The 21,945-nt window shown below is 51.9% G+C and overlaps 3 protein-coding genes across 3 annotated transcripts; 2 read left to right on the top strand and 1 right to left on the bottom strand.

Annotated features, from left to right (window-relative positions):
• Nucleotides 1–4,504: 4,504 nt before the first annotated feature.
• Nucleotides 4,505–11,758, top strand: SLC18A1 (solute carrier family 18 member A1; the record flags this gene model as incomplete). Its single annotated transcript, XM_082495839.1, has 15 exons — nt 4,505–4,628; nt 4,846–5,206; nt 5,855–5,913; nt 6,167–6,250; nt 6,543–6,635; nt 6,953–7,042; nt 8,008–8,051; nt 8,155–8,215; nt 8,353–8,448; nt 10,232–10,310; nt 10,435–10,486; nt 10,697–10,760; nt 10,864–10,983; nt 11,191–11,324; nt 11,645–11,758. 15 exons carry the CDS (start codon nt 4,505–4,507, stop codon nt 11,756–11,758), a joined length of 1,575 nt encoding a protein of 524 aa, XP_082351965.1.
• A 2,592-nt stretch (nt 11,759–14,350) lies between these two features.
• On the top strand, nt 14,351–17,991 carry MAK16 (MAK16 homolog). Its single transcript, XM_082495781.1, has 10 exons — nt 14,351–14,521; nt 14,901–14,950; nt 15,138–15,247; nt 15,456–15,520; nt 15,674–15,825; nt 16,113–16,167; nt 16,259–16,333; nt 16,699–16,806; nt 17,047–17,103; nt 17,385–17,991. Exons 1-10 carry the CDS (start codon nt 14,507–14,509, stop codon nt 17,571–17,573), a joined length of 876 nt encoding a protein of 291 aa, XP_082351907.1. The 5' UTR covers nt 14,351–14,506; the 3' UTR covers nt 17,574–17,991.
• On the bottom strand, nt 17,990–21,828 carry TTI2 (TELO2 interacting protein 2). Its single transcript, XM_082495780.1, has 7 exons — nt 20,966–21,828; nt 20,503–20,689; nt 19,915–20,007; nt 19,357–19,541; nt 19,125–19,268; nt 18,389–18,551; nt 17,990–18,108 (listed from the first exon to the last, which is right to left on the bottom strand). The coding sequence occupies exons 1-7, from the start codon at nt 21,616–21,618 to the stop codon at nt 18,028–18,030; spliced, it is 1,506 nt and encodes a 501-aa protein (XP_082351906.1). The 5' UTR covers nt 21,619–21,828; the 3' UTR covers nt 17,990–18,027.
• Nucleotides 21,829–21,945: the final 117 nt, after the last annotated feature.

The raw sequence follows: 21,945 nt of genomic DNA, 5'->3' as shown, positions 1-21,945 counted from the left end.
AAAACAATATTGTATCTCCTTCTATGTTAAAACTAGAAATATTTTGGAGGAATATGTTTTCAAAGAGATATTGGCAATTCTGTTCTCGTTTGGAGAAGCAACAGAATAGCAGGGACCGGTGAGACTGATGGAAAAAAAAACCCTAAACAATCGCACAAAAAACTGTTTGGCTAAGGAGGAGGTAAACACAATAAATAATCCCTAGACAAAGGGACAATGCTGTCGAGTGCATTAAACACAAAACTGGAAGGATTTGGCCAGGTTTCAGCTCTCCTTCTAATGCAACGTGACCCTGAGCACATCACCAAGCTCTCCTGTTTGTGAAAAGTCGAAAAGACTTAATAAATATACGAATCAGCAGCACTCACCGAATAGAGCCTCGAGGGCTGCTTCAACCCCCGCCGCTTTGCAAACTGCTTCCACCTGCGTTCCAAGCCCGGCTAAAAGGTGGCCCAGGGATGCAAACTCCAATTGCTCCAAAATAGACCTTTTTGTGTTGGAAATATTTTTATTCGATGCAAATTCGCCCGCAGGAGAGCATAAGGCAACAGGCAGCGGCCAACGCCAGGGCAGCGGTTCCCGCGCTGGGTAATAGAAACCTTCTGGGAAAGGAAATATTGGCAAAGAGTGACTTTAAAGCAAAGTATGGTTTTACGGGTGCCTGTTCCCATCTCTGTTTACACCGCCGTGTTCGCCCGACCCCGGGCTGGCGGTATTACATCTATAAGGCATTTGTCTCACGCTGCTTTGGGAAATGCTGCTTTGTGCTGGCAGGCAGGAGCCCTGGCCGCGCAGCGGATGTATTTCACCGCACCTTTGCGGTGAGTCAGCAGCAGAGAGCAATCTCGCCAAACGAAGCCTGCTGTCGACTGAATTCACCGGAATTGCAATCAGCCTGCAGAGCCGGCGTGAGGTCTGCTATCAGCGAATTTTCAGGCCCACGTCCTACGCTGGGCCTCGAGACAGCCCATAAATTCTCTTATACTTCTCATTACGTTAGAAATGTTCACTATACTGCACTACCTCAGTCTGGCCAGGAAGAAAATTGTAATCATTTTTTTCCGTCGGGTTATTGAAAGAAAAATTCATGGCAAACATTTGTAATGGTTAAAAAAAAAAAAAAAATCTCAAAGAGAATTGCCTGGGAAAATCTGACAGACATGTGGAAATGCTTCCAAAGCACATCTGAGTAATCTTTCCCATCATCTCTGCAAAACGAGTGACACGACTGCAATCTCCTTCAGATGCTTAAGGCTGCCAAATGAGGTGGTGTCCTGACCTTGGGGCCTACAAAAGAAAAAGATAATAATAATAATAACTGTCTCCTCATGCGCCTCCTGAAGGAGAATCTGAATTATTTTCTATCCAGAGCCCACAGTACAGCTGAGCAATTCTGAGCTCCCTCAGTAGATGGTAGTGCTGCGCTGCTCATCCTCTGCCTACTTTGCGGATATTTAGAAAGTAATTTCCAGTTCCAGTTCTGTTCAATTCTCAGCTCATGAAACATATTTAAAGGCTTCAACTTCTGCTCTAATGCACACCCAGGGAATTCCTTGGTAGGATGCACTCATCTCACGTTATCAGCAATAGTTTCTGGCTGTGCAGAAGCTAGATAAATGGCCTCAATGGCAGATTTACACGCCAACAGAAAAAAAGGTGAATATGTTTAGGATTTATTTTGTTTCTCTGTGGTAAATCTCTGTATCCTGAAAGAATTATGGTATCGGTTTTGGTTTAAAAAAGAAATCACGGAGCAAAGTGTCAAAAGTTTAAGAAAACAGAACTGGTGGAAGAAAAGTGATCACATTGTAAATGGCATTTGCAGTACCTCACCCATGCGTGGATGTAGTTTTCCATCCAGCTTTTCTTATGAGAAACCGGCCTTGTTAGTTCAAGAAAGATCTCCTTGTCCCTGGAGATAAAGCAGACAGCGTAACAGCACGGGGAAAGGCTGTGGACGGGCATCCCGTTGCCGGCATCCTTCCGCGGGGAGGAGGCAAGGGCAGGACTCAGATGTGGAGGGACCATAACCTGTTGATACCCAGGGGAGAGGTGAGAGTCCCCCATACCGCTCAGAAATGACAGGCCAGATCAGGGCATTCTGGCCTTAAAGATATTTCCCTCCGCTATGAAGGCTTATCACCACACTTAGAATTTTGGAAATCCTGAAAAGCTGATCTACCTTGTGGACTAAGCAAAGGCAGCTTGTCAGCATCCTATGGACCGGCCCACAGCCTGAGACTCGCTGACCTAAAGATTTCTCTTTTCCTTTTGAGGAAGAGCTTTCTCTCAGTTTATTTTCCTTCTAATGCTAAAAGCATTCCGCGCGTGAAGGAAAAACCTGCCGGAGGAGGGATGCTTTGGAGGGAGCCCTGTGTACCACATCCTGCGGGAGAAGCAGCGACTCTGGGAGTGCCGGCTGCGGCGACTGTCGGACACGCGGCTCCTTCCCCTCCCTTTGCAGGCTGTGGAGAACGCAGATCTCCCTGCAAAGCCTCCACACAGACCCTTTAGCAAATTCCTCCCCCCCCCCCAGCTGCTGCCATTTCGGCTGTGTATCCTGCAGAAGCCTCTTCCCCCACCACCCCAGCGAGTCCTTCCCCGCTCGCTGGCCGGTGCCTCTCCTGCGGCAGCGACACGCAGGCGTCAGCCCACGCACCGGCACCCACTGCCAACACCGGCAGAACACACACGTACAGCCCACGGTGACGCACAAACCTGTGCGGAGGGAGCAGGGAAGAGCGACTGGTGCGATAGCGCTCTCTCGTCAAATTGTGCTCCCGGAGCTTTGGAGTTCACCAAAACCCCCCTGAGGTGCTGCAGGTCCCCTCGGTGAAATCCGCCTGGTTTTACCCCGGGATGTGTGACACGGAGTCACGGCTGGAGGAGGGCAGCCGTCGCAAGGACAAGCAGCGCTAGGCAGCAAGAGAACGGCCACCAGTCTCTGGACAGTAGTCCAACACCTGGACCATCATGTATGTTATAAATGCATTTCCCAGGGCCACTTAACGATGCCCACCTGCCCCCCCCCGAGGAATCCATTCGCTGCCCCTTGTAACCACCTCCGAGGAAGCAGAACGGGCTTCCCCCATGGGGCAGAGGGCTCAGCAGTCCCGGGGCAGCGCGTTCGGTGTACTGAGACCCAGGCAAGAGTTAAGGTGCTCGAGGAGAGATAAGCATCGATGAAAGCCCCGAGAGGAGAGCAGGAGCCTCTGCTGCAGATAAACACTCCTGCCTCTCTCCTCCTCTTCCCCCTCAGCCCACCCCACCGGCCTGCGCTGACGCAGAGGGAGCTGCAGGGCTGAATGGAACTTGTTTGAGGTTCCAATTAAATCTCCATGGAAGAGGGACACTCATATCCTCTTCTGATAAAAGGTAATCGTAAATCCTCCGGGAGCAGCGGCTGCAGCCCACACCGCCTCCCGCAGCAGCAGCGGCTCCTCGCACCGACATGGGCTCCAGGGTAAGAGTTCCTTTTCCTCTGCTCCACGCAACAGGTTTGCTTTGAGAAGGGGACAGGGTGTGTGGCTTGAGATGTGAGGGCTACATCAGTCTACATGTCTCTATTGTCTATGCTTCCTTACTTGTTCTCTCTCTCTAATTTTTATATATATATACACACACATTTATTTGGTCTTTGCTACTGCTTGGAGGTACGGTGAGAAACCATCCCTGTTTCCCAACTAAGTGACTTGTGCAGCACTCATATTCAATGATCGAGGGTTTGGAAGGTTTGCTTGCTTTTTTTTTTTATTAAAATTCGATAAATACCATCGGCTGGGACTTCAGGAAACCACGGGAGTATTGGAAAGAGTGATAGTTCGGGCTCAACTCCATCCGTTTTGCCACTTAGTCTCTGAAGTGCCTATGAGCCACAAGAATGTAAATAGCTAATTGTTTGGTTGGTTTAGTGCAATTTTCTAATTGATATTTTCAGTGTGACCGAGCAAGCAATCATCTTGCAGTCCCTCTGAAGCCCTGATCCTAATCACATACGTTAGGCTTTTAAGTCTTGTATCTTGCCATGACATTTCAATTAGGTCAAATGAAAAGACATGTAAGGTAAATGAATTTCCTTTGAGACCTAATTTAATCTCCAAAGAACAAACATGGAATAAAAGATGTAGAGATTACCACAGATAAGCTACCGGCTTGATCTCTGCTTTGAGTCTTTGGAAGAAGACTTAAATGATGCCTCAAAGCAGGTACAAGATGTCTCAGAAGAGTGGAAATGGGTTAGAGCGTACTCCACCCGCAACTTTAAATAGAAGCTGGATAAAATCATGGTCTTTGAGAGCAAAGCCGGTGGTCCCAGCTTCTAGGGAAGAGCACCCAGCTCTTGGAGGACACGGACGCTAAGCGACCTCAGGAGTTGCTTTCTCAAGGGAGAAGCCATGAGCTGCGGGAGGTTGTAACGCGGAGTGTTTTCTTTAAAGGTTATAGGAGACCTTCAGCCCTGAAGCCAGGAGGCAGCAGGACCCAGGCTGAGCTCCAGGCTCTCAGCATGCCGCCGGCTGCCCAACGCGTGCCCTGGCGCTGGCTGGCAGCGGGCAGAGCGTCCCGCAGGCTGGTGCTGGTGGTGGTGTTCGTCGCGCTGCTACTGGACAACATGCTGCTGACGGTCGTGGGTACGGTGTGCGGCTCTTTGGGTGCCACCTCGGGGGTTTGGCTCCTTGGTCGATGCCGGCAGGGTCCCTGCGCAGGGAGAGCCGTGGGGAGGGCTGGGGGTGGGCAGTTAGTAACCCTAACACCGACATCTAGACAGCACCATTGATTTCAGCTACATGCTGAGCCAGAAAACGGAGTAAAATCACTAACTGATCCCTTCCCTGGCTTTTTTTTCAGTTCCAATTGTCCCCACCTTCCTTTATACAACAGAATACGAAGGCGCCAACGGCTCTGTTGCAGCAGTCCGGACTGAGCCGACCCCTCCAGCCTTGAAGGCTCCTCCTTTCTCCTCCATGTTCTCCTACTTTGACAACACCACAGTGACTATCTCAGGCTCCACCAGCGCCATGGAGCTGGCGAACGGGACGGCGAGCAGCCCCCCGCCGCAGCCCCCCGCCAGCAGCCCCCCACCGCCGAGCGGCTGCCCGGAGGGTCAGGAGTTCCTCGCCAAGGAAAACGTCCGCGTGGGGCTGCTGTTTGCCTCCAAGGCTCTCGTACAGCTGGTGGTCAACCCGTCCGTGGGTCTCCTGACCAACAGGTAGGTCAGAGACCTGCGTTTGTACCGGGGACGGGCAGCTCCTGCCTGCTAATGCCGTCACCGTTAGCTGAGCAGCGAAGGTCTGTGCTGCGCGTGTGCAGCCACCGCAATCACAGAATTACAGAAACTGGCAGGGAAAATAGCAAAAGGGAGAATATATGCATCAATGTAAGCAGGAATTTTACCTTTTCTAAAAGCCTACAAACAGCTTCCAAGTTTATATTACAACATAAGCCTCACTAATGCGCTCCTCAGGTGCAGACAGATGCTGTTTAATACCAGTAACCATCAAATAAACAAACAAGGATTCCCACCCTGCTATGGATATAATGTTGTTGTTCGGATTTTCTGCCCCTGAGTTTTCCTTTGCCTTTGTCTCTAGTGGACACGTGTGTGTTGTCTCCACATGGTGTGGGTGGGCAGGTGAGTTGGCAAAAGAGAGCCGTGTCTCTGGGAGTGCTTTACAGTACCATCTGGGGGCACTTAGACACTGGGTGCTCCCTTGAACAGCACCCACGGGCACATCCACACGTTCAGGAGATGCTCACCAGCCCACGGAGACGTGTGTGTTAAGGCTGGGCAGCAAGACCAGATCTCGAGCTGGAATGAGGGACCCTCCCTGAGATGGTGCCTTTTTTCCCTTTCCAGGATAGGATACCACATCCCCATGTTCATCGGATTCGTCATCATGTTCCTCTCCACAGTCAGTGAGTATTGCCCTTCATCCACAGCAGCTCAGGAGAAAATACTCTGGTCCATACCTGCACCACTGTCCCCATGCAGGAGAAAGGAGTGTGCCCAGAGCAGCCAGTCTCAGAAATAGGTGACAAGAAAGGACGAGCGGCACCCAGCACCCTCCAGCCCCCAAAATGCTGCAAGCTGTGCTGCTGTCACCCTCTGCAGGGTTTTAACGCTCAGTCCGCAGTTCTGCCTGACGCCGTCTCTCTCCTTCCTCCGCAGTGTTTGCTTTCTCAGGCACCTACACCTTGCTGTTCATCGCCCGAGCCCTCCAAGGCATTGGGTCCTCCTTCTCCTCGGTCGCAGGTAAATGTTTTAGCTACACCCCAGTCCCCGTGTTGGCTCCCTTGTCTGGGTTCAGTTATCATCTCAGGAATGATCAGCAGCACAGACGCACCGAGTGCCTTCCTCGGCTTCAGCCTCCTCCTCCTCCTCCTCGCTGCGCCTGCCTGGCTGGCGCAGACGGTGCACCCGCACAGCCCAGCCGGCAAGCAGGCAAGCCCCGCGAAAGCCCGGGCTGCTTTCAGAGAGGAGCCACCCCCCGCCAGTACCAGTACCAGCCACCCTCCCGCGGCCTCCGCTTTCTCTCTGCCCGCAGGCTTGGGCATGCTGGCCAGCGTCTACACGGACGACTTCGAGAGGGGCAACGCCATGGGGATCGCTCTCGGAGGCTTGGCCTTGGGCGTGCTGAGTAAGGAAACCTTGCTCCCGACGGGGTTTACACCAACGGCATCTCCAGAGCTTTGTCGGCCGTCACCTACGGCTCCCACCTGCCTGCCTGTGCCCCTTCCCCGCTGGCATCCCGCGGGCACGGCCGTCCTGTCCTCCTCCCTCCCTCTGCTCCCTCCCCACAGCCACTGCCCGCGGGAGCCGGCACCTTCCCTCCACCTTCACCGAACAGCCGCCGGGGCATTCAGAGAAAACCACGAGGGCAGGAGCCGAGTGCTGCTTCCCCGGGCGCTGGGGACGGTGGCACTGCCGCTGTGTGACACAGCCTTTCCCTCGCAGTCGGGGCCCCCTTTGGCAGCGTGATGTACGAGTTCGTGGGGAAATCGTCTCCATTCCTGGTCCTGGCCTTCCTCGCCCTCTTAGATGGAGGTGAGAAGCCAAATGGTTTAATGCTACCAAAAGAAAAAAAAAAAAAAACAGACGTGAAAAGATTTAAAAGTGGATGTTTTGGGGAGAATCTCACAGGGTTTGTGTGAAGGAAGAGGCGCGTTAATACAACACGGGCGATATCATCAGCACCGGTTATTCTGTTATTGCTAAATCATATGTTTTCTTCCACCAGATGCATGACATAGCAATATAGCAAGAATTAGTCCCTCATTACCTAATAAACCCCCTGATTGCTTTAATGGCTTGAATAGCACATTCAGTACAGCTCTTTGAACTGTGAATTCTTTGTGAAAGGCACACTTGTCTGCAGCCTCTTCACCACGCCACCAAGGAATTAGACTTCGCCAGCATAAATGGTGATCCTTGTTCTTTCTCCCATAGCTGTATTACAGATGCAGCCACGAGAGCCTGCAGAGTGCGGCAGCAAAGTTATAGATAGCAGAAACGTCCATTTTTTAGTGGAAAGTACTAAGCTAATTAAATTATAGTCACAGTTACCAACTTTGCCTAGATGTAATGCAAGACGTCTTTAATGAAGCATGTAAGAGCTTTTGGAAAATGAAACGTTGGTCCCATACATATGAAACTTTCTTTTTTAATCCTGTTCTTTTCCACATCTAATTTCTGTCATGCTCTAGTTGCGGCTCCCCAGCAGGCAGCTGGCAGCCTGACGGAGAGCATTTGCATACCCGACTGCTTCATGGGTTGATAAAACACTTCAAACAGGGTCCACTTCAGGCAGTTTTGCTGCTCCCTCCCATGGGAGCGGGGCTGGGACCCACCTCGCCCTCTGCCCGCTCCAATGCCATCCCCAAACACAGTCACTGCATCCCCGGGGGCTCTGCCCACGAAAGGGGTTCGGGCTGAAGGCAAAGCCAGAGGGCAATGCGGGTGGAAGCGATGCTGTCTCCAGCCGTAAGCCAACATCGCTCTTTTCTTCCCAGCTTTGCAGCTCTGCATCCTGCAGCCCTCTAAGATCTGCCCCGAGGTGAGTACAGAGGTGTGAGCATCTGTGCGGGCACTGAGCCGAGGATAGGGCGAACGCCCAGGCGGCTCTCGGCCCGGGTAACCCCCCCTTCGCCATCCCGCAGAGCACCAGAGGCACGCCGGTGGTCACCCTGCTGCGAGACCCCTACATCCTGGTGGCTGCAGGTAAAGGCGGGCGCCAGCAGGCACCGCGCTCCCCTTTCTGCGCCCGCGTCTCCCGATCGAAGGGATCCGCTCGCGCCTGTTGAACCAGCAGCAGAAGGTGGCTGAAATCGAGCATTTCTCCCTTTTCTCCCTGTCAGGAGCCCTCTGCTTCTCCAACATGGGGGTGGCCATGCTGGAGCCCACCTTGCCCATCTGGATGATGCAAACCATGTGCTCCCCGAAATGGCAGCTGGGTAGGTGCCGCGCTTTGCAGCCTTCACTCCTAAATAGTTGCTCGATGTAGTTCAGCTAGAACCGGTCCCGCTTTGGCACTGCGAGATGGATTGAATAATCTCTTATATCATTCTCAAAAATAGGAAAATATATACCCTCACCCGCACAGAGCGAGCGATCCCAGGCCGCGTGTTGCTCCAATTTCAGCTGGAAATGTCCTTAGCGGTAGCTATACAATCTGCTTTTCTCTATTATTGAAAAAATTGTATAGAATCAGACTCCCCACAAGAGCAATAACGGTGGAAGAAAGGCTGTTTGGTGCATGGGAAGCCTGTCGAAGCCTGTCTTCTGCAGGGCAGATAATGGTGTCGTGCTGGGCTGAAATCGTGGCAGCCAGATGGGTTTTGCAGAAGCAGCTCTGAGTGAAACAAGGCCATTTAGAGAGTCCCAGGCAGGACAGGATGGTACGTGCTAATTACCAGCTGCCGAGAAAATGTGATATGGAGATAACATTGTCTGTGTTTGCTACAAAAATAAAAACTAATTGTTATAAAACCCAATTGGCTGAGGGATGACCCGGGGGGCGCCCCAGGCTACGCTTACATCCCAAATTGAATTGCAGCCGGGGTGCAGGAGGGCTGAGAGAGCTCCTAATCGAGTTATCCTCTGGTCAGGCGGGAGCATCCATCCCGATAAAAGGCTACGATGCTTCTCATGAGCGAGTGATTGAGCAGGGACGGGCGAGGGTAAAGCAGCGCCCCAACGCTGCGGGGAGAAGGGACCACAAAGGTCACAGGCTGAGAAATGCCCTCAGGGCTGTCCCCATCACCACTGAACTCAAGGGGAACCTCTGAGGTGACATAGCAGGACCCAGAGGTCAGTAGACATCAAAGAAAACCCCAAATATATTCACTAGATTTTCAGGTACCTGAGATGTGAAAGCAGTTTGGATTTAGACACAGCTCACCCGCAAGCCACCCACCTCACAAGCTGTTAGGAGCTCAAAGGGCTTCTTTATTTGCATGCTTCACTTTGCCCACTCCCATAGCTCTGGGAAAAAAAAAAACACAGAAGAGCTTGGACTAAACCTACAGGATTAACCGTGCTCTGGAGCCGTTAAAGAGAGGAGAGAAAATTAAACATAAATCAGTGTGTTTCAATAAGGAAGTTCTCTTAGTGAAATGGAGCTGATCAGTTTTATTTATAGTCGGTGAGAGAGTATATTAAAAATAAACAACTGGTAAATCAGCAAACAGTGCAAATATTTAATTTTGACTACATAATAATCCCTAAGCTTTTTACTTAAGCAGTTATTTTATTCCTCTTTTATTTAGTAAGTGAAAAGCAGAAGGCGAGGGGAGAAAGGTGGAAGAGGAACAAAGCACGACAGGAGAGAAAGACGAGATTATTAAGGCAGAGGGGACAAAAACGTCCTGCGTTTAGCACAAGGTCGTTCACCCACACCTTGTGGCTGCACCACTGTGCCTTAGTTTCCCCCCACCAATAAGGAAATGCACTTTCTATGGCCCCCTCTGTCTTCACGGAGGGACCCCCACCCTTCTACAGGGCATGGAGCAACGGGGCAGCCGGCGCAGCCGTGACACGGAGCGATGGCCGTGGAGGACACGGAGAAGCAGCGTTGCATGGACAGACACCCCCAGAGCGGGTGCTGGGCCTCAGCCTGCCCCGCCTGGCTCACGATATTCTCCAAATGAGAGAGGCAGTTCCTGAGGTGACTATTTTCCTAAATCCCCTGTATTTGCTTGAGAGTGACACGCGCTTTTTTTATTCTCTCTCGCTCAGGGATGGCGTTCCTCCCCGCCAGCATATCCTACCTCATCGGCACCAATCTCTTCGGCATTCTGGCTAACAAAATGGGCCGGTAAGTGGAACCGGGGAGATTTCAGCTCAGCCCAGCCCAGTCCTGTGCTTTCAGCATGACTTACGCTCGTGGTGTTGTGCACACTGAGAACATCCGCCCCCTCCTGACCGCGGCCTCCTTGCAGGTGGCTGTGCTCCCTGATCGGCATGGCTGTGGTGGGAATCAGTCTCCTTTGTGTAAGTAGCGCAAGACAACTTCGAGACCTTTCTGTAGAAGGATGGGCAGGGGCAGTGTGGGCGATCATACTGAAACGGGGTTACGTGCCCGGTGGGCAGTACGTGTTCAGTGGTTGCACGTGTGTATCGGTTTCACAGACCTGTTGCACCTTCACACCTCGCACAGCTCTTCTGCCCTCATTCATACGTTCACTCTCTCTCCTCTTAAAGGTACCTCTGGCCAAAAACATTTACGGGCTGATCAGCCCCAACGGTGGCCTTGGCTTCGCCATAGGTAAGCCGTTGGCGTTCAGGCTGTGCAGTACAGCCCAAACGCAGCTCTCACCGCTGCCCTCGGGGAAGGTGATGACTGATCAGGTCCTGCTTGCTCTGGGCAGGAATGGTGGACTCCTCAATGATGCCTATCATGGGATACCTCGTGGACCTTCGCCACACCTCCGTCTATGGCAGTGTCTACGCCATAGCTGATGTCGCCTTCTGCATGGGCTTTGCGATTGGTACGGAGGAACGCTTACCCATGGGATGATGCACGCCGTGTGTATCTCGCTTGGTTTATCACTCCCTCTCCTCCACCAAGCGTTCACTGCGAGAAACCGGCACGGAGTCTGCAACCCAGACACTGTAGATTTATAGACCCCCTCTAAACTGGAAAGGCACCCTTTGCTCTCTGTCCTCTTAGCCTTTTGTAATTTTTAAATTTGCAGGTCCATCCACAGGCGGTGCGATTGTACGAGCTATTGGGTTTCCCTGGCTGATGATCATCATTGGAGTTATCAACATTGCTTACGCTCCTCTCTGTTGGTACCTGCGCAACCCTCCCGCTAAAGAGGAGAAGATTGTGAGTTTAAGTATACTTTATGCCCTTAAAGTATAGGGGATTGGTAATCCAGAGATCTGGGGGGAGATAAGAATAAATTTGCCAGGGATTGCGTTTTAACTTTTCGGCTCTACTCTGCCCTCAACAAAGGGACAGAAAACTCAGACAATAAAACCAGAAAAGTTCAGAGCTATGCTCCGTTCCCTAACTCACAGCTTGTATTGCCTGGGCTAAAGTTGTCGGCTGCTTTAGCTTGCTCTACAAGTGGTAATACTCCTGTTAACTACTCAAATTAATCACCATTTTTACTAAAGTGTGATTTTTTTCTCTCCTTTACCCAGGCAATCTTAAACCAGGAATGCCCCATGCAAACCAAAAGCTACACCACTCAGAAAACCCTGCGCGACTTCCCTCTCACAGATGACAGTGACGTGGAGGCAGAAAATGCAGAATAGCAAGTGGAAGGATGCGTGCCCTGGTTTGAAGCTGTATTATGTTGACACAACACAGATGTATTAGTGCTCCAGAATCACCCAGCCTCCCCCAAGGCTTGTGGACACAGGACGGACACAGGCTGCATCGCTGTCCTGTTCTCTCGGCCACGCGATTCACAGCAGGGACTACAGACCCAGGATTTGGAGGCTTTATCGTTTCAGTTAAGACACTCATGTGCTGTGTGGCTTCTAGGCTAGTTACCCAAACTCACTGCAGCTCATCTGTAAAAAAAAAGTTACAAAAATGAGGAGAATCGTATCAACCTGTTCTGCAGAACAACGTTGTCTTGGGCACGGCCTACCCACGTAGTCCAGGATAATATCATCATCTCTCCCAGATGAGTCCAGTAGCATTTGTTAATGTCTTTAAAGCACTTACTGTTCTTGAAAGAAAAGCACTGGAGAAAACGAAAATGAAATCAGCAGCATCATCTTTGGGAGATTTCTTTCTCCAGAATTCCGCTGTACTCCACAGCGTGAAACCTTTCTGTAACAACCGGGCACAATCCGTCTGTGTCACCGCCAGGCCGTCAATAAAGATGTCACTGTACTGCTAATGTGCTCCACGCTCCTCTGAAGACAGTTAAAACAAACGTTCATTGCTGTCTCAGTATAGCGTTGTGTGTTGCTCTATTTTTGTGCTACTTAGAGCTGCTTGTGTGTTTTTTTCAACATCCATTAATTCATTTATTTGAAGAACTCTAAGAATTTCAGGTAGAAATATGGCTGAAAGCAGTTTTAGGCTCTTCGACACAGACTCAGCCAACAAAGCTAGTTAGATCCCTTGTGATTATAAGTGACTAATAGAGCATTTTTAAAAATCTCTGCCTCTCAGCTGAGATGGGGTAACAGGCTGTGTTTGCAACCTTAACCCACTGCAACAAGAAGTACAATACGTTGATTTAATTGCCCTTTTGCAATTTCCTGGGCACAAGCTTAGAAAGAGAGCAGCTGCACTGTTAGCAATAATTACCGAGTATAATGATCTGTAAAAGTACGTTACAGTTAAGAGACAGAGAGTGAAGTAATAGAAGTGCCAGATTAATTTTATAAGTATCAGAGAAGTTCCCGTGATCTCATTTTTTCCAGTGAGACCTCAAACTTACAACTTCTCTGGTTCCACTGTTGGCAGTTTATATAAACTCATTTCTGTCTTGAACGAGCAGTTGTGTAATGTGCAGCCATTTCACTTGCCAGAAAGAACAGATGATTCACTGCTCTGGAGCTCCGGCAGCACAATGCAGATGCGCTTGCCAGCAGGGAAACGGGAGGATAATAACAATTCGTCAATATTTGGTACCTTATGACTCATTACCAAAGGTCATAAATGGCTATTGTTAGGCAATCCCACATCCACGGTGGGCCCATTGCCCCTCACTTTGCACACACAAGATGAAATTATATTTCTTAGGCTGACTGGAAGTGACTAATGCTTAAGCCTGTTCTCAAAACCTGTGTTATTTTTATCTTCCACCTGTTTCCCTGCTTTGCCAAGAATAAAAGGAAAAACGTTGTTTGCTCTCTGTGATGGAAGGAAAAAAAGTGAGCCATTCTATTTGGGGATCTATTCACACCTCCGCAACGCGCCACCCAGCTAAATATTAACATTAAACCCCTCTGCCTGCCTGGTGGCTGGTTGCTCTGGAAACCCACCCCTGCACCACCACCAAGGCAGAGGAGCCTCCGGCTCCTGCCCGGTGGGCTCCTCACCGCCAGCCTTCCCCAGGCGCCGCACCCACCATCGGCCACAAAACTCAGACTCTTTCCTCCAGCGTTGGTAGCTCAGGCTTTGTAATTAATAAATTAGCTGCACTGCAGAGGATTTAGAGTAAGGCAGGGTTGCCGTTTCCCTCTGCAGGATGCCACGCAGGCTCCCTGTGCTCCTCAAAGCCCTGCTCAAGGTGATCTGGGCCGTACACACTGACCGAGGCTCAACGCCAGAGCCGGTAAAAGCCGCCTTGCTCCAGGGGGCATTCACGGAGTTTCTCTGCTCTGAGTGAAGAATTAGGTCATAATCTTTGCATCAAACGACCTGATTTTTTCACCCGCTCTGCTGAAAATATTCATCTAACTCTTGAGTGCCTTAGCAGGGATATGAGCAGGTACCGCCAGCTCTGCAGCCCGGGGAGACAGAGGGAGACGAGACAGGTCACGGCGCAGGAAGCAGTTTTCCCCCTTGGGCAGACAAACGCTTCCCTCACAGCTCCTGTGGCGGAAAATTAAACAGTGTGGGTCTGCACCGGCAGCTGGTGGTGTCAGTGGCCCCGTCCCCGCGCAGCTCCCATGCCCCGTTACCGAAAGCCCAGAGGAGGGAGGGCAGAGCCGCCGCGGCCCGAGGCCGGACCCCTCTCAGCCGCTACCCCGGCGCCTCACGCGAGACAGCCCTCGACCAGCAGCCGCGCGATGCCGCTCAGGGACAACGCACTCGACGGAGCTCCGTTAGCAGCGCGCACCGCCCGCCACAACCACTCAGGTTTAAGTGCCACCACTTTATTTCCCCGGGCTGAGCACCGCGGAGAAGTACGCTCCTCCCCGCCGCCATGACACCCCGGCCCCGCCCCTTCCCCTCCAGCGCAGGAAATCTCGCGAGATCTCGTTTCGCCCCGCCCCTTCCGGCGACGGCGGCGGCGCCCTAGGCCGTCGGCCCCGCCCCTTCCGGTGATGGCGGCGCGCTAGCCCGCCGACCCCACCACCCGCCCCGCCGCCGCCATGCACTCGGACGACGTGAGTCCGCCGGTTGATTCGGTTCCGCCCGCGCCCCCCGCCCGGCAGCCGCCCCGCCGCTCAGTCGGTTCCGTCCGGCTGGGGTGTACCGCCCCCCATCACCACCACCACCACCCACCACGTGGCGGGGCGGTCCCCGTCCCCAGCCCGGGGGGGACAGAGGGACCCGAGGGGGGGCCGTGAAGGGGGATGGGCTGTCCCTGCGTCGCTTGTGGCATCGCACCCGCCTGCCCGTGGGGTGCAGAGAGGGGAGCGCAATGCTTGAGGAGGGTGGCGGAAGGATCGTGTGTCCCCCCCGCCCCGTTAGAGCCGCGGCGGGGTTTCCCGGGGCGCTGGGTGAGTGGTGGTGGTGTGTGTCACCCGCTGTTTGTCCTCGCAGGTTGTGTGGGACATGCTGGGGAACAGGCAGTTCTGCTCCTACAAGATAACGTGAGTTTTTGGGGGGACGGGGTGGGCTGAGCTGTCCCAGCTTGAGGGGGGAGAGGAGCGGGAGGGGCCAATTTGGGTGCTCCTCAGACCGCGACATGGTCCCCTTGTCCTTGTGGCACACGTGACAGTTGTGGCTGCGAGGCACAGGGCAGGCCCTTCCCCTTGAATCCAACTTCCATCCTTCCAGGACAAAAACCCAAAACTTTTGCCGCAATGAGTACAACCTGACGGGACTGTGCAACCGCTCCTCCTGCCCGCTGGCCAACAGCCAGTACGCCACCATCCGGGAGGAGAAAGGTGAGAGCCCGGCAGCGGCACCCGACAGTCTGTGGGGTGGGGAGGGGGCGAATCCCTGCAGGCACCCTGGCTCCCAGCACTCCGCTGTCGGGGACACGCTTGATCTCTCTCCTGGGATCACAGGGACATCCTCGGTCTCCCTCCTGGGATGATGAGGACATGCTCAGTCTCTTTCTCCTGGGATCACATTCCTCTGTTTGTTTTTTAGGTCGGTGTTACCTGTACATGAAGACGATAGAGCGGGCAGCTTTTCCCCGTCGGCTCTGGGAGCGGGTGAGTTAACGAGAGCAGACTGCTAACAGACCTCTAATGGAACGCACCGAGAGGCAGGGGAGGGCAGGGAGCAATGGCACTCCTCCCAGGAGCAGACGTGTCCCTACTTTGTTGCTGCTCCATAGCTCAACCCTTTCCCTTTCCCCCCTCCAGGTCCTGCTGAGCAAGAACTATGAGAAAGCGCTGGAAGAGATAGACGAGAACCTCATCTACTGGCCACGGTTCATCCGACACAAATGTAAGCAGCGGTTCACTAAGATCACGCAGTACCTTATCCGCATCCGGAAGCTGACGCTGAAGCGACAGTAAGTGACGCGACCAAGAGCGATGACGTTGGTTTGGCCTAAAGCTGCTGCCTGTCCCCTGAGCCACTGTCACCGGCTGTATGCAGGGCCCTGGTGCACCTAGCTGTTTTCCTGAGGCTTTGGCAGGCTTGGAAACAAACCTGGCTGAAACGGATTTAACTGCGGTGTAGTCTGAATATATAAATCCACTTAATATAACTGCTGGTTGTTCCCCCAAATGAGAATTTGCTCACCTGCTACACAAGAGGCTGACAGATTCACTAACTAGTGCCTGTTGTTCCCCATAGGAGGAAGCTCGTTCCTTTACGCAGAAAGATTGAAAGGCGAGAGAAGAGACGAGAGGTAACACCACTCTTTCATGTAATCTCCTGTCTATTGCTTCTGTTCCACGCGTCTTTCAAACGACTGACACAGCTCCTCTTTGCTCCATCAGGAGAAAGCTCTGATTGCCGCTCAGCTGGATAATGCCATTGAGAAGGAATTACTGGAAAGACTGAAACAGGATACGGTAAGGATCACTGCACTTGGAACACAGCAGTGGAACTGCTCTACTGCCCTCTGTCCTGCTGGTTCTCCAGTGAGGGACATGGGCGTTGGTATGGAAGAGAAGCACCACTTGTGTAGGAGGGATAGGGGACGACTGCACACTGCCCTTCGAGTAGCTTTGTAACAGGCTGGAGGCCTTGCTTGCCCAAAGCGCAGAGTCCCTCATTTTCTGTACGGGAGTGTGTGCTTCAGAATTAGGGAAGGGCTGAGCCACAAGTTCAGCCTAAGTTGTACTGCCTCCGTGCAGGCCATGGGGTTTAGGTGACCATACCACCAACGGCTGTCTTCCTCCTGTGACTTACAGGAAATCTGTATTTTCCTTTTCAGTATGGAGACATTTACAACTTCCCCATCCACGCCTTTGACAAAGCTCTACAACAGCAAGATGCAGAAAGCGAGAGCGAGTCTGACGCAGAGAAAGAAGAAGATGATGAGGTAATGCTTTCAGCCACAGCACCACAGTTAATCTTCCCTGACTTGGTGCAGGACCTCTGGTTCACCTACATGCTGGGTGTTGTAGTGTGAATGTTGGGGTGAGAAGAAGAGATTAGGAGAGGTGAACTCAGAAACAGCATGTGTGTGCAAGCGGTGCCCTGGATGGCTCTTCCATTGTGAGTCGTGACAATGTATTGTGCTCAGTGTGCAGGTACTAGCTCCTGACTTTATTTCTTACAGGACACGGATAAAAGAGAGTTTGTGGAAGCAGATGACAGTGACCTCAGTGACTTTGAGGTAAGTGAAGCACCAGGTATAAACTGTCAGGCTAAGCTGTTTGAATGTGACCTCCACCCTCTTGGTGTCTCTGGTGATGGGATAAGAGCCAGCAAAATCAGATTTGTGGAACATAATGATACAGTCAGACTGCACTGTATCCACTACACCCCATCTCCTCTGGCTAGACAGCTGGGAGCCAGGAATTATTAAATGGCATTGGATGTGCAAGATAATTTTGCAGAAAGAGGAAGTTTAGTTACACAGCATGCTTTGACATCACTCTTGTCATTCTTTCTCAGGACATGGATAAGTTGGAGACAAGTAGTGAAGAGGAGCAGGAAGAGGAGGAAGAAGTAGAGAAGAAAGCCTCTCACTCCAAATCTAAAGGGAAAACTCCCCTGAAAGGACCAGCCAGAAGAAAACGCCGCTACATTGAAATAGAGTATGAAGAAGAAACAGAGCCAACCACCAAAACGAAAGCAGCCTGACTCCTTCCTGAACCCGCATTTTGTACTGAATGACAGGACTCAGATCTGTCACTAGAACTCCTTCCAGCTTTCACCACTCTGCAGGACCCTCATTAATTACTTTTTCCATGCTCTAGACTAATACTTTAAGAAAAAAAAAGGGTTTCTGTCCCAACCCCAGGCAGCAAGTTTGTACAACTCCTTCATGAAGTGCAGTTTGAAGAAGACTCCCCACCTTCTCTACAACCACAGAAGGCTCAGCTCAGACTGTGCTCCGGGAAGGAACCTGGACTGGGGGGCACTGCTGCTTTGTTCTAAAGCTGGAGAAGCCCACATGTGGCTAGGCGAGCACACAAGTGTATCTTGTTCGTGGGAGGTATGGGGCTAACAGGTGGGATGAGAAAGACAGTAACTTTAAATAAATAAAAAAAATTTTACTGTACAAAAAGCGGGGTGAGCATCGATCAGCCACACCTCATGTGTTCTCTTGCACTTTTCTGATGCATTCCCGTATGCGGTTCTCCTCACAGCTGCTGTACACGCCTTCCAGCAGGACCTGAAACAAGAAAAGCATCAATTTCCAATGCCTTGGCACACTGAGGTTTATGGTGTTATCAACCCTCTGCCAGCTATCTGTTGGATGAGAATTCTACAAAGTGTATACCTGTTGATGTGTATCAAGTCACTTATCAAATCAAGTACTAAACTTTGAAGCGGGTGGAAATTGATGCTTTCAAAATACTGTGGGACTGAGGAAGCAAGAGCATTCTTGCATGCACCATGCTGCCCCTTTTAAGGGGGATCAGAGATGAAGCAGTGCTGTGTCCCCGGCTCACCTTCACCTGCCCTTCAGAGCAGCGATCCAGCAGGATGAGGCATTCGGTGGCCCCCTGGAGCAAGGCAGCTTTTACAGGCTCTGGCGTTGAACCTTGGTCAGTGTGTACATCCCAGATCATCTTCAGCAGGGCTTTGAGGAGCACAGGGAGCCTGCATGGTATCCTGCAAAGGGAAATGGCAACGCTACTTTACTCTAAATCCTCTTCACAAGTCAGGAGAAAGCACAGCCCTGCTCAGCGGTTCCTAGACACTTCAGGCAGGAGCTGCTAGTTGCCACTTACGTGTGGAGCAGGATTGTAGCTGGCCTAAGATAAGCAACCGCTTCAGCAATGAGGCTGAAGAAGCTGCTGCATTCAGTATGTCCATGGGAGGGAGGACAAAGGCCCCAAACACAGAGGTAACCTTAGGATGGTGCATCAGGAATGCCTGTCATTGGGGCAGCCTAATTCACAGCGCAGGGCTTACTCCACAGTTCTGCCACGCAGACAACACAGATTTAGTTTTTAGCCAAGACGATGCTTCCAGAACAGGCAAAAAACAGATCAAAATGAGGACCCAGCTTAACTTTTCGGTCAGGTTTTTCAGCAAACCAGTAATGCCCGCAATTCCTCCGTGTGAGAGATTCTCCCTTAATATTTCAGGGATTTTTCCTCAAGCAACAGTAACTTTGGCTCTGAAAGAGGGACAGCATTCAGGATATGGTTTCTATAGTGTCTTTCACCCCCAGACCAGTACCTGGGCCAAGCATGCTCTATGGTGCATTGCAGTGTCTCCAGTATTCCCAGTCGGGCTTCTTCCTCAGGGCCATCACAGACTTCCAGATATCCCAGGATAACTCGCTCCAGCCTCTTCAGGTGCCGCACTATCAGGATGCCAAGTCTGCCGACACAAAGAAACACACACTGAGAAGGGAGATAGAGACCAAGGCCAAAGCAAGTCCCTGCAGGGCTGCAGTTGCTGCTCTCACCTCTGCACAAAGGCAGGCAGGGTCCTGGCGTACACCCGCCGCAGCGCAAGGCGATGCTCTGCCTCCATGTGAGTCAGAACCAGCTGCAGAACCTCATCGCAGGGGGTGGTTGGTCTGGCCTGTTTCTGCTGCCGCTGGGCTCTTTCCAGGATCGGCAGCAAGTCCAGCAGGCACAGCAATACTGCCTGGTTTGGTGCGAGACAGTAAATCTGGAAAATTCTGCTGATGTTCTCTACAAAACACCAGTTACTCCCAAACGCCCTGACAACCCACAGCTGCTGCAGTTCATCTGACAGACCCAACTACTTCTACTACCTGTTACCAGCCCTCTTCAGCAACGTTGCCACCTGGAAAGGGACAGGAGGCAAGAGATCTTCCCTCCACTGATATTTTCCTGAAATCTACTGAGTTACTTTGTCTCTTGGCCACAAGCATCGGCTGGTAACAGCCTGACTAGACTGTCTGCAAGGAAACAGGTTCTGCCTCCTCCTGCCTATCCCAAGTGGGGCCGATACACAATACCACAAGGCAGATTAAAATGAAGTTTTGCTGTCCTACCTGGATGAGAGGGGCCTCTCGAGAGTAGAGATGGTTGTAAAGGGCATGGTACACAACCTGAGCCCTGTTGAACTGGCACAGATCAGCAGCTGGCTGCAACAACATAGAAGAAAACATTATTCCCATGTATCACACTCAGCATGCACTTAACCTAATAAAAGAGAACAGCCTTCACAAACCCTTGCACATACTGCGCATTAGAAACACTGCTTACAAGAAAGTGGGAGCAGGTGCTGTAAAAAATGCAGGTTAAACCCTGCCATGCACAGGAGCAGCAACTTTCCTTCATCTCCCAGCTGCATTTTTGTAGTTTCACTGGCATTACTTTAATATCCTGCTCTGCAAACCATTGTCAGTCTCATATGTGAATCAGCTGAGTTCAAAAGGTGGCAAAGCAGTTCTTTGTTTCCTGTTAACAGGTGTAAGAACTACACATGTTTAAACGCACAGGGGCAGTATGGAGGATAGAGCAGAATTGCAGAGTTAACAGCAGAACCAGGATTACAAGTTAGGAATCCTAACAGGCGTCCAATCCACCCTTCCTTCAAGCAACCCACAGAAAGGGATCTAATTTCTCAAATCTCTTACCACGTTGAGAATGATATGATGGAGGCAGCGCACACCCAGGATTTTATTCTCCTCCCGGTAGTCGTCTGAGATGAGCAGCGATGGTGGGAGGACACATTCCAGGTAATGGCTAAGCCAGGGCCGGGTGACATGATTCAGTGTCCAGGAGAACACAAACTTTGTGGCAGGGTTACATTTCCAAGTGTCTCTGGAAATACACAAGCTCAGCAAACACTGGAACTAAGGAATGCTCATTTCCTATTCATTTGGGCCTCTCAGCTGACAGTAAGCTCTGACTGATTATCCCCCTCCCCCCTAACTTTCCATTACTGGGTGTCTGTAAAGCTCTTGGCCCCGCGTTTATCATCTAGTGTCTTGTACTGCCTGAGCTCACACAGTTTCCCCCAAAGTTTCCAGCATTTCCTACACAGATACCAGCCAAACACACCACCATCTCCAGCACTGCTCTCCCCTTCCTACTTACTTGGTCATCTCCTGTTTCAGGATCCCCATCACTGCTGCAAATCTTCCTTCCTCATCTTCATTCTTTCCCTGAAGGAATTCAGCCACTGACCCACAGCCTGCAGCTTTAACCAGCAACGCCAGCAGCTCCTGTGCTACCAACTGAGACCTCGCATTTGTCCAGGGTCTCTCCACAATATGCGTTGCAGCAAAGATGTACATGCGTCCCATCACACAGCATAGGATTGGACCCACCACGGGGACACCCAGAGACTCCTGGGTCTTGGCAGCTTCCAGCTTTGCAAGGAGGTGTAGAAACACTGAGCCAACATCTGCTGCTCTCTCAGCTGCAGAAGCATACGCACTGTCCTTACTGGGGAGATCTGCAGCATCTTGCTCCTGCATTGGGGGTATTGCGTAGCCGTTCAGCGCAGTCACCAACCCACCCACCGTTGCAGGGCTCATGCCTCCAAAAAGCCACTGGCAGTCCGCAGCCTCGACCAGTGCACCCAGGTCTCTGACCACACCGGCCTTGGGGGCACTGCCGGCCCCCTCAGAGAAGCGCAGCCCGATCTGGAGGAAAACTTGCTCGGCCGGCGGGACAGCGAGGGGCGGCTGCGCCCCGGCCCGCGGCTCCTCCAGCCTCAGGGCTCGCAGTAGGCCGCTGAACTCCATGGCCTGACCAGGGCCGGGCCGGGCCGGGCCGGGCCGGACCCGCACCCCAGGGCCACTTCCGACCCCGCGGTGCGACCTCCCCGTTCTAAAACCCTTTTAAATACACCCCCAACACCTCTCTTTGAATCCGCTTCTCTATACTGACCGCTGGCAGCAGCCCTCTGGGGGGGTCACTCCCCTCAAAGCAAGGAGCGACCGCCTCCTTCAACAGGCGCCGCAAACCGTGCCGCTGTCGCAAAATCCCACCCTTGCCGTAAAGGTGGTGGCAAGGAGGCGTGGCCATGGGTGAATAAATTAGCATGGGTAATGAAACACCGGAACGCGCGG

This window comes from Vanellus vanellus (genome assembly GCF_965231255.1).
Source record: "Vanellus vanellus genome assembly, chromosome: 26".
NCBI classification, from domain to species: domain Eukaryota; kingdom Metazoa; phylum Chordata; class Aves; order Charadriiformes; family Charadriidae; genus Vanellus; species Vanellus vanellus.
This window is presented reverse-complemented; position numbering and strand designations above follow the sequence as displayed.

Bases quoted from the DNA above. Each gene is read 5' to 3' on its own strand.
- MAK16 (XM_082495781.1), top strand. The intron at 15,248-15,455 runs GTGAGAGCCCGG...TTTGTTTTTTAG, and splicing joins CACCATCCGGGAGGAGAAAG to GTCGGTGTTACCTGTACATG. The intron at 15,826-16,112 runs GTAAGTGACGCG...TGTTCCCCATAG, and splicing joins AAGCTGACGCTGAAGCGACA to GAGGAAGCTCGTTCCTTTAC.
- TTI2 (XM_082495780.1), bottom strand. From the start codon at position 21,618: ATGGAGTTCAGCGGCCTACTGCGAGCCCTGAGGCTGGAGGAGCCGCGG. The intron at 20,690-20,965 runs GTAAGTAGGAAG...GTGTATTTCCAG, and splicing joins CTGAAACAGGAGATGACCAA to AGACACTTGGAAATGTAACC. The intron at 20,008-20,502 runs GTAAGAGATTTG...ATGTTGTTGCAG, and splicing joins ATCATATCATTCTCAACGTG to CCAGCTGCTGATCTGTGCCA.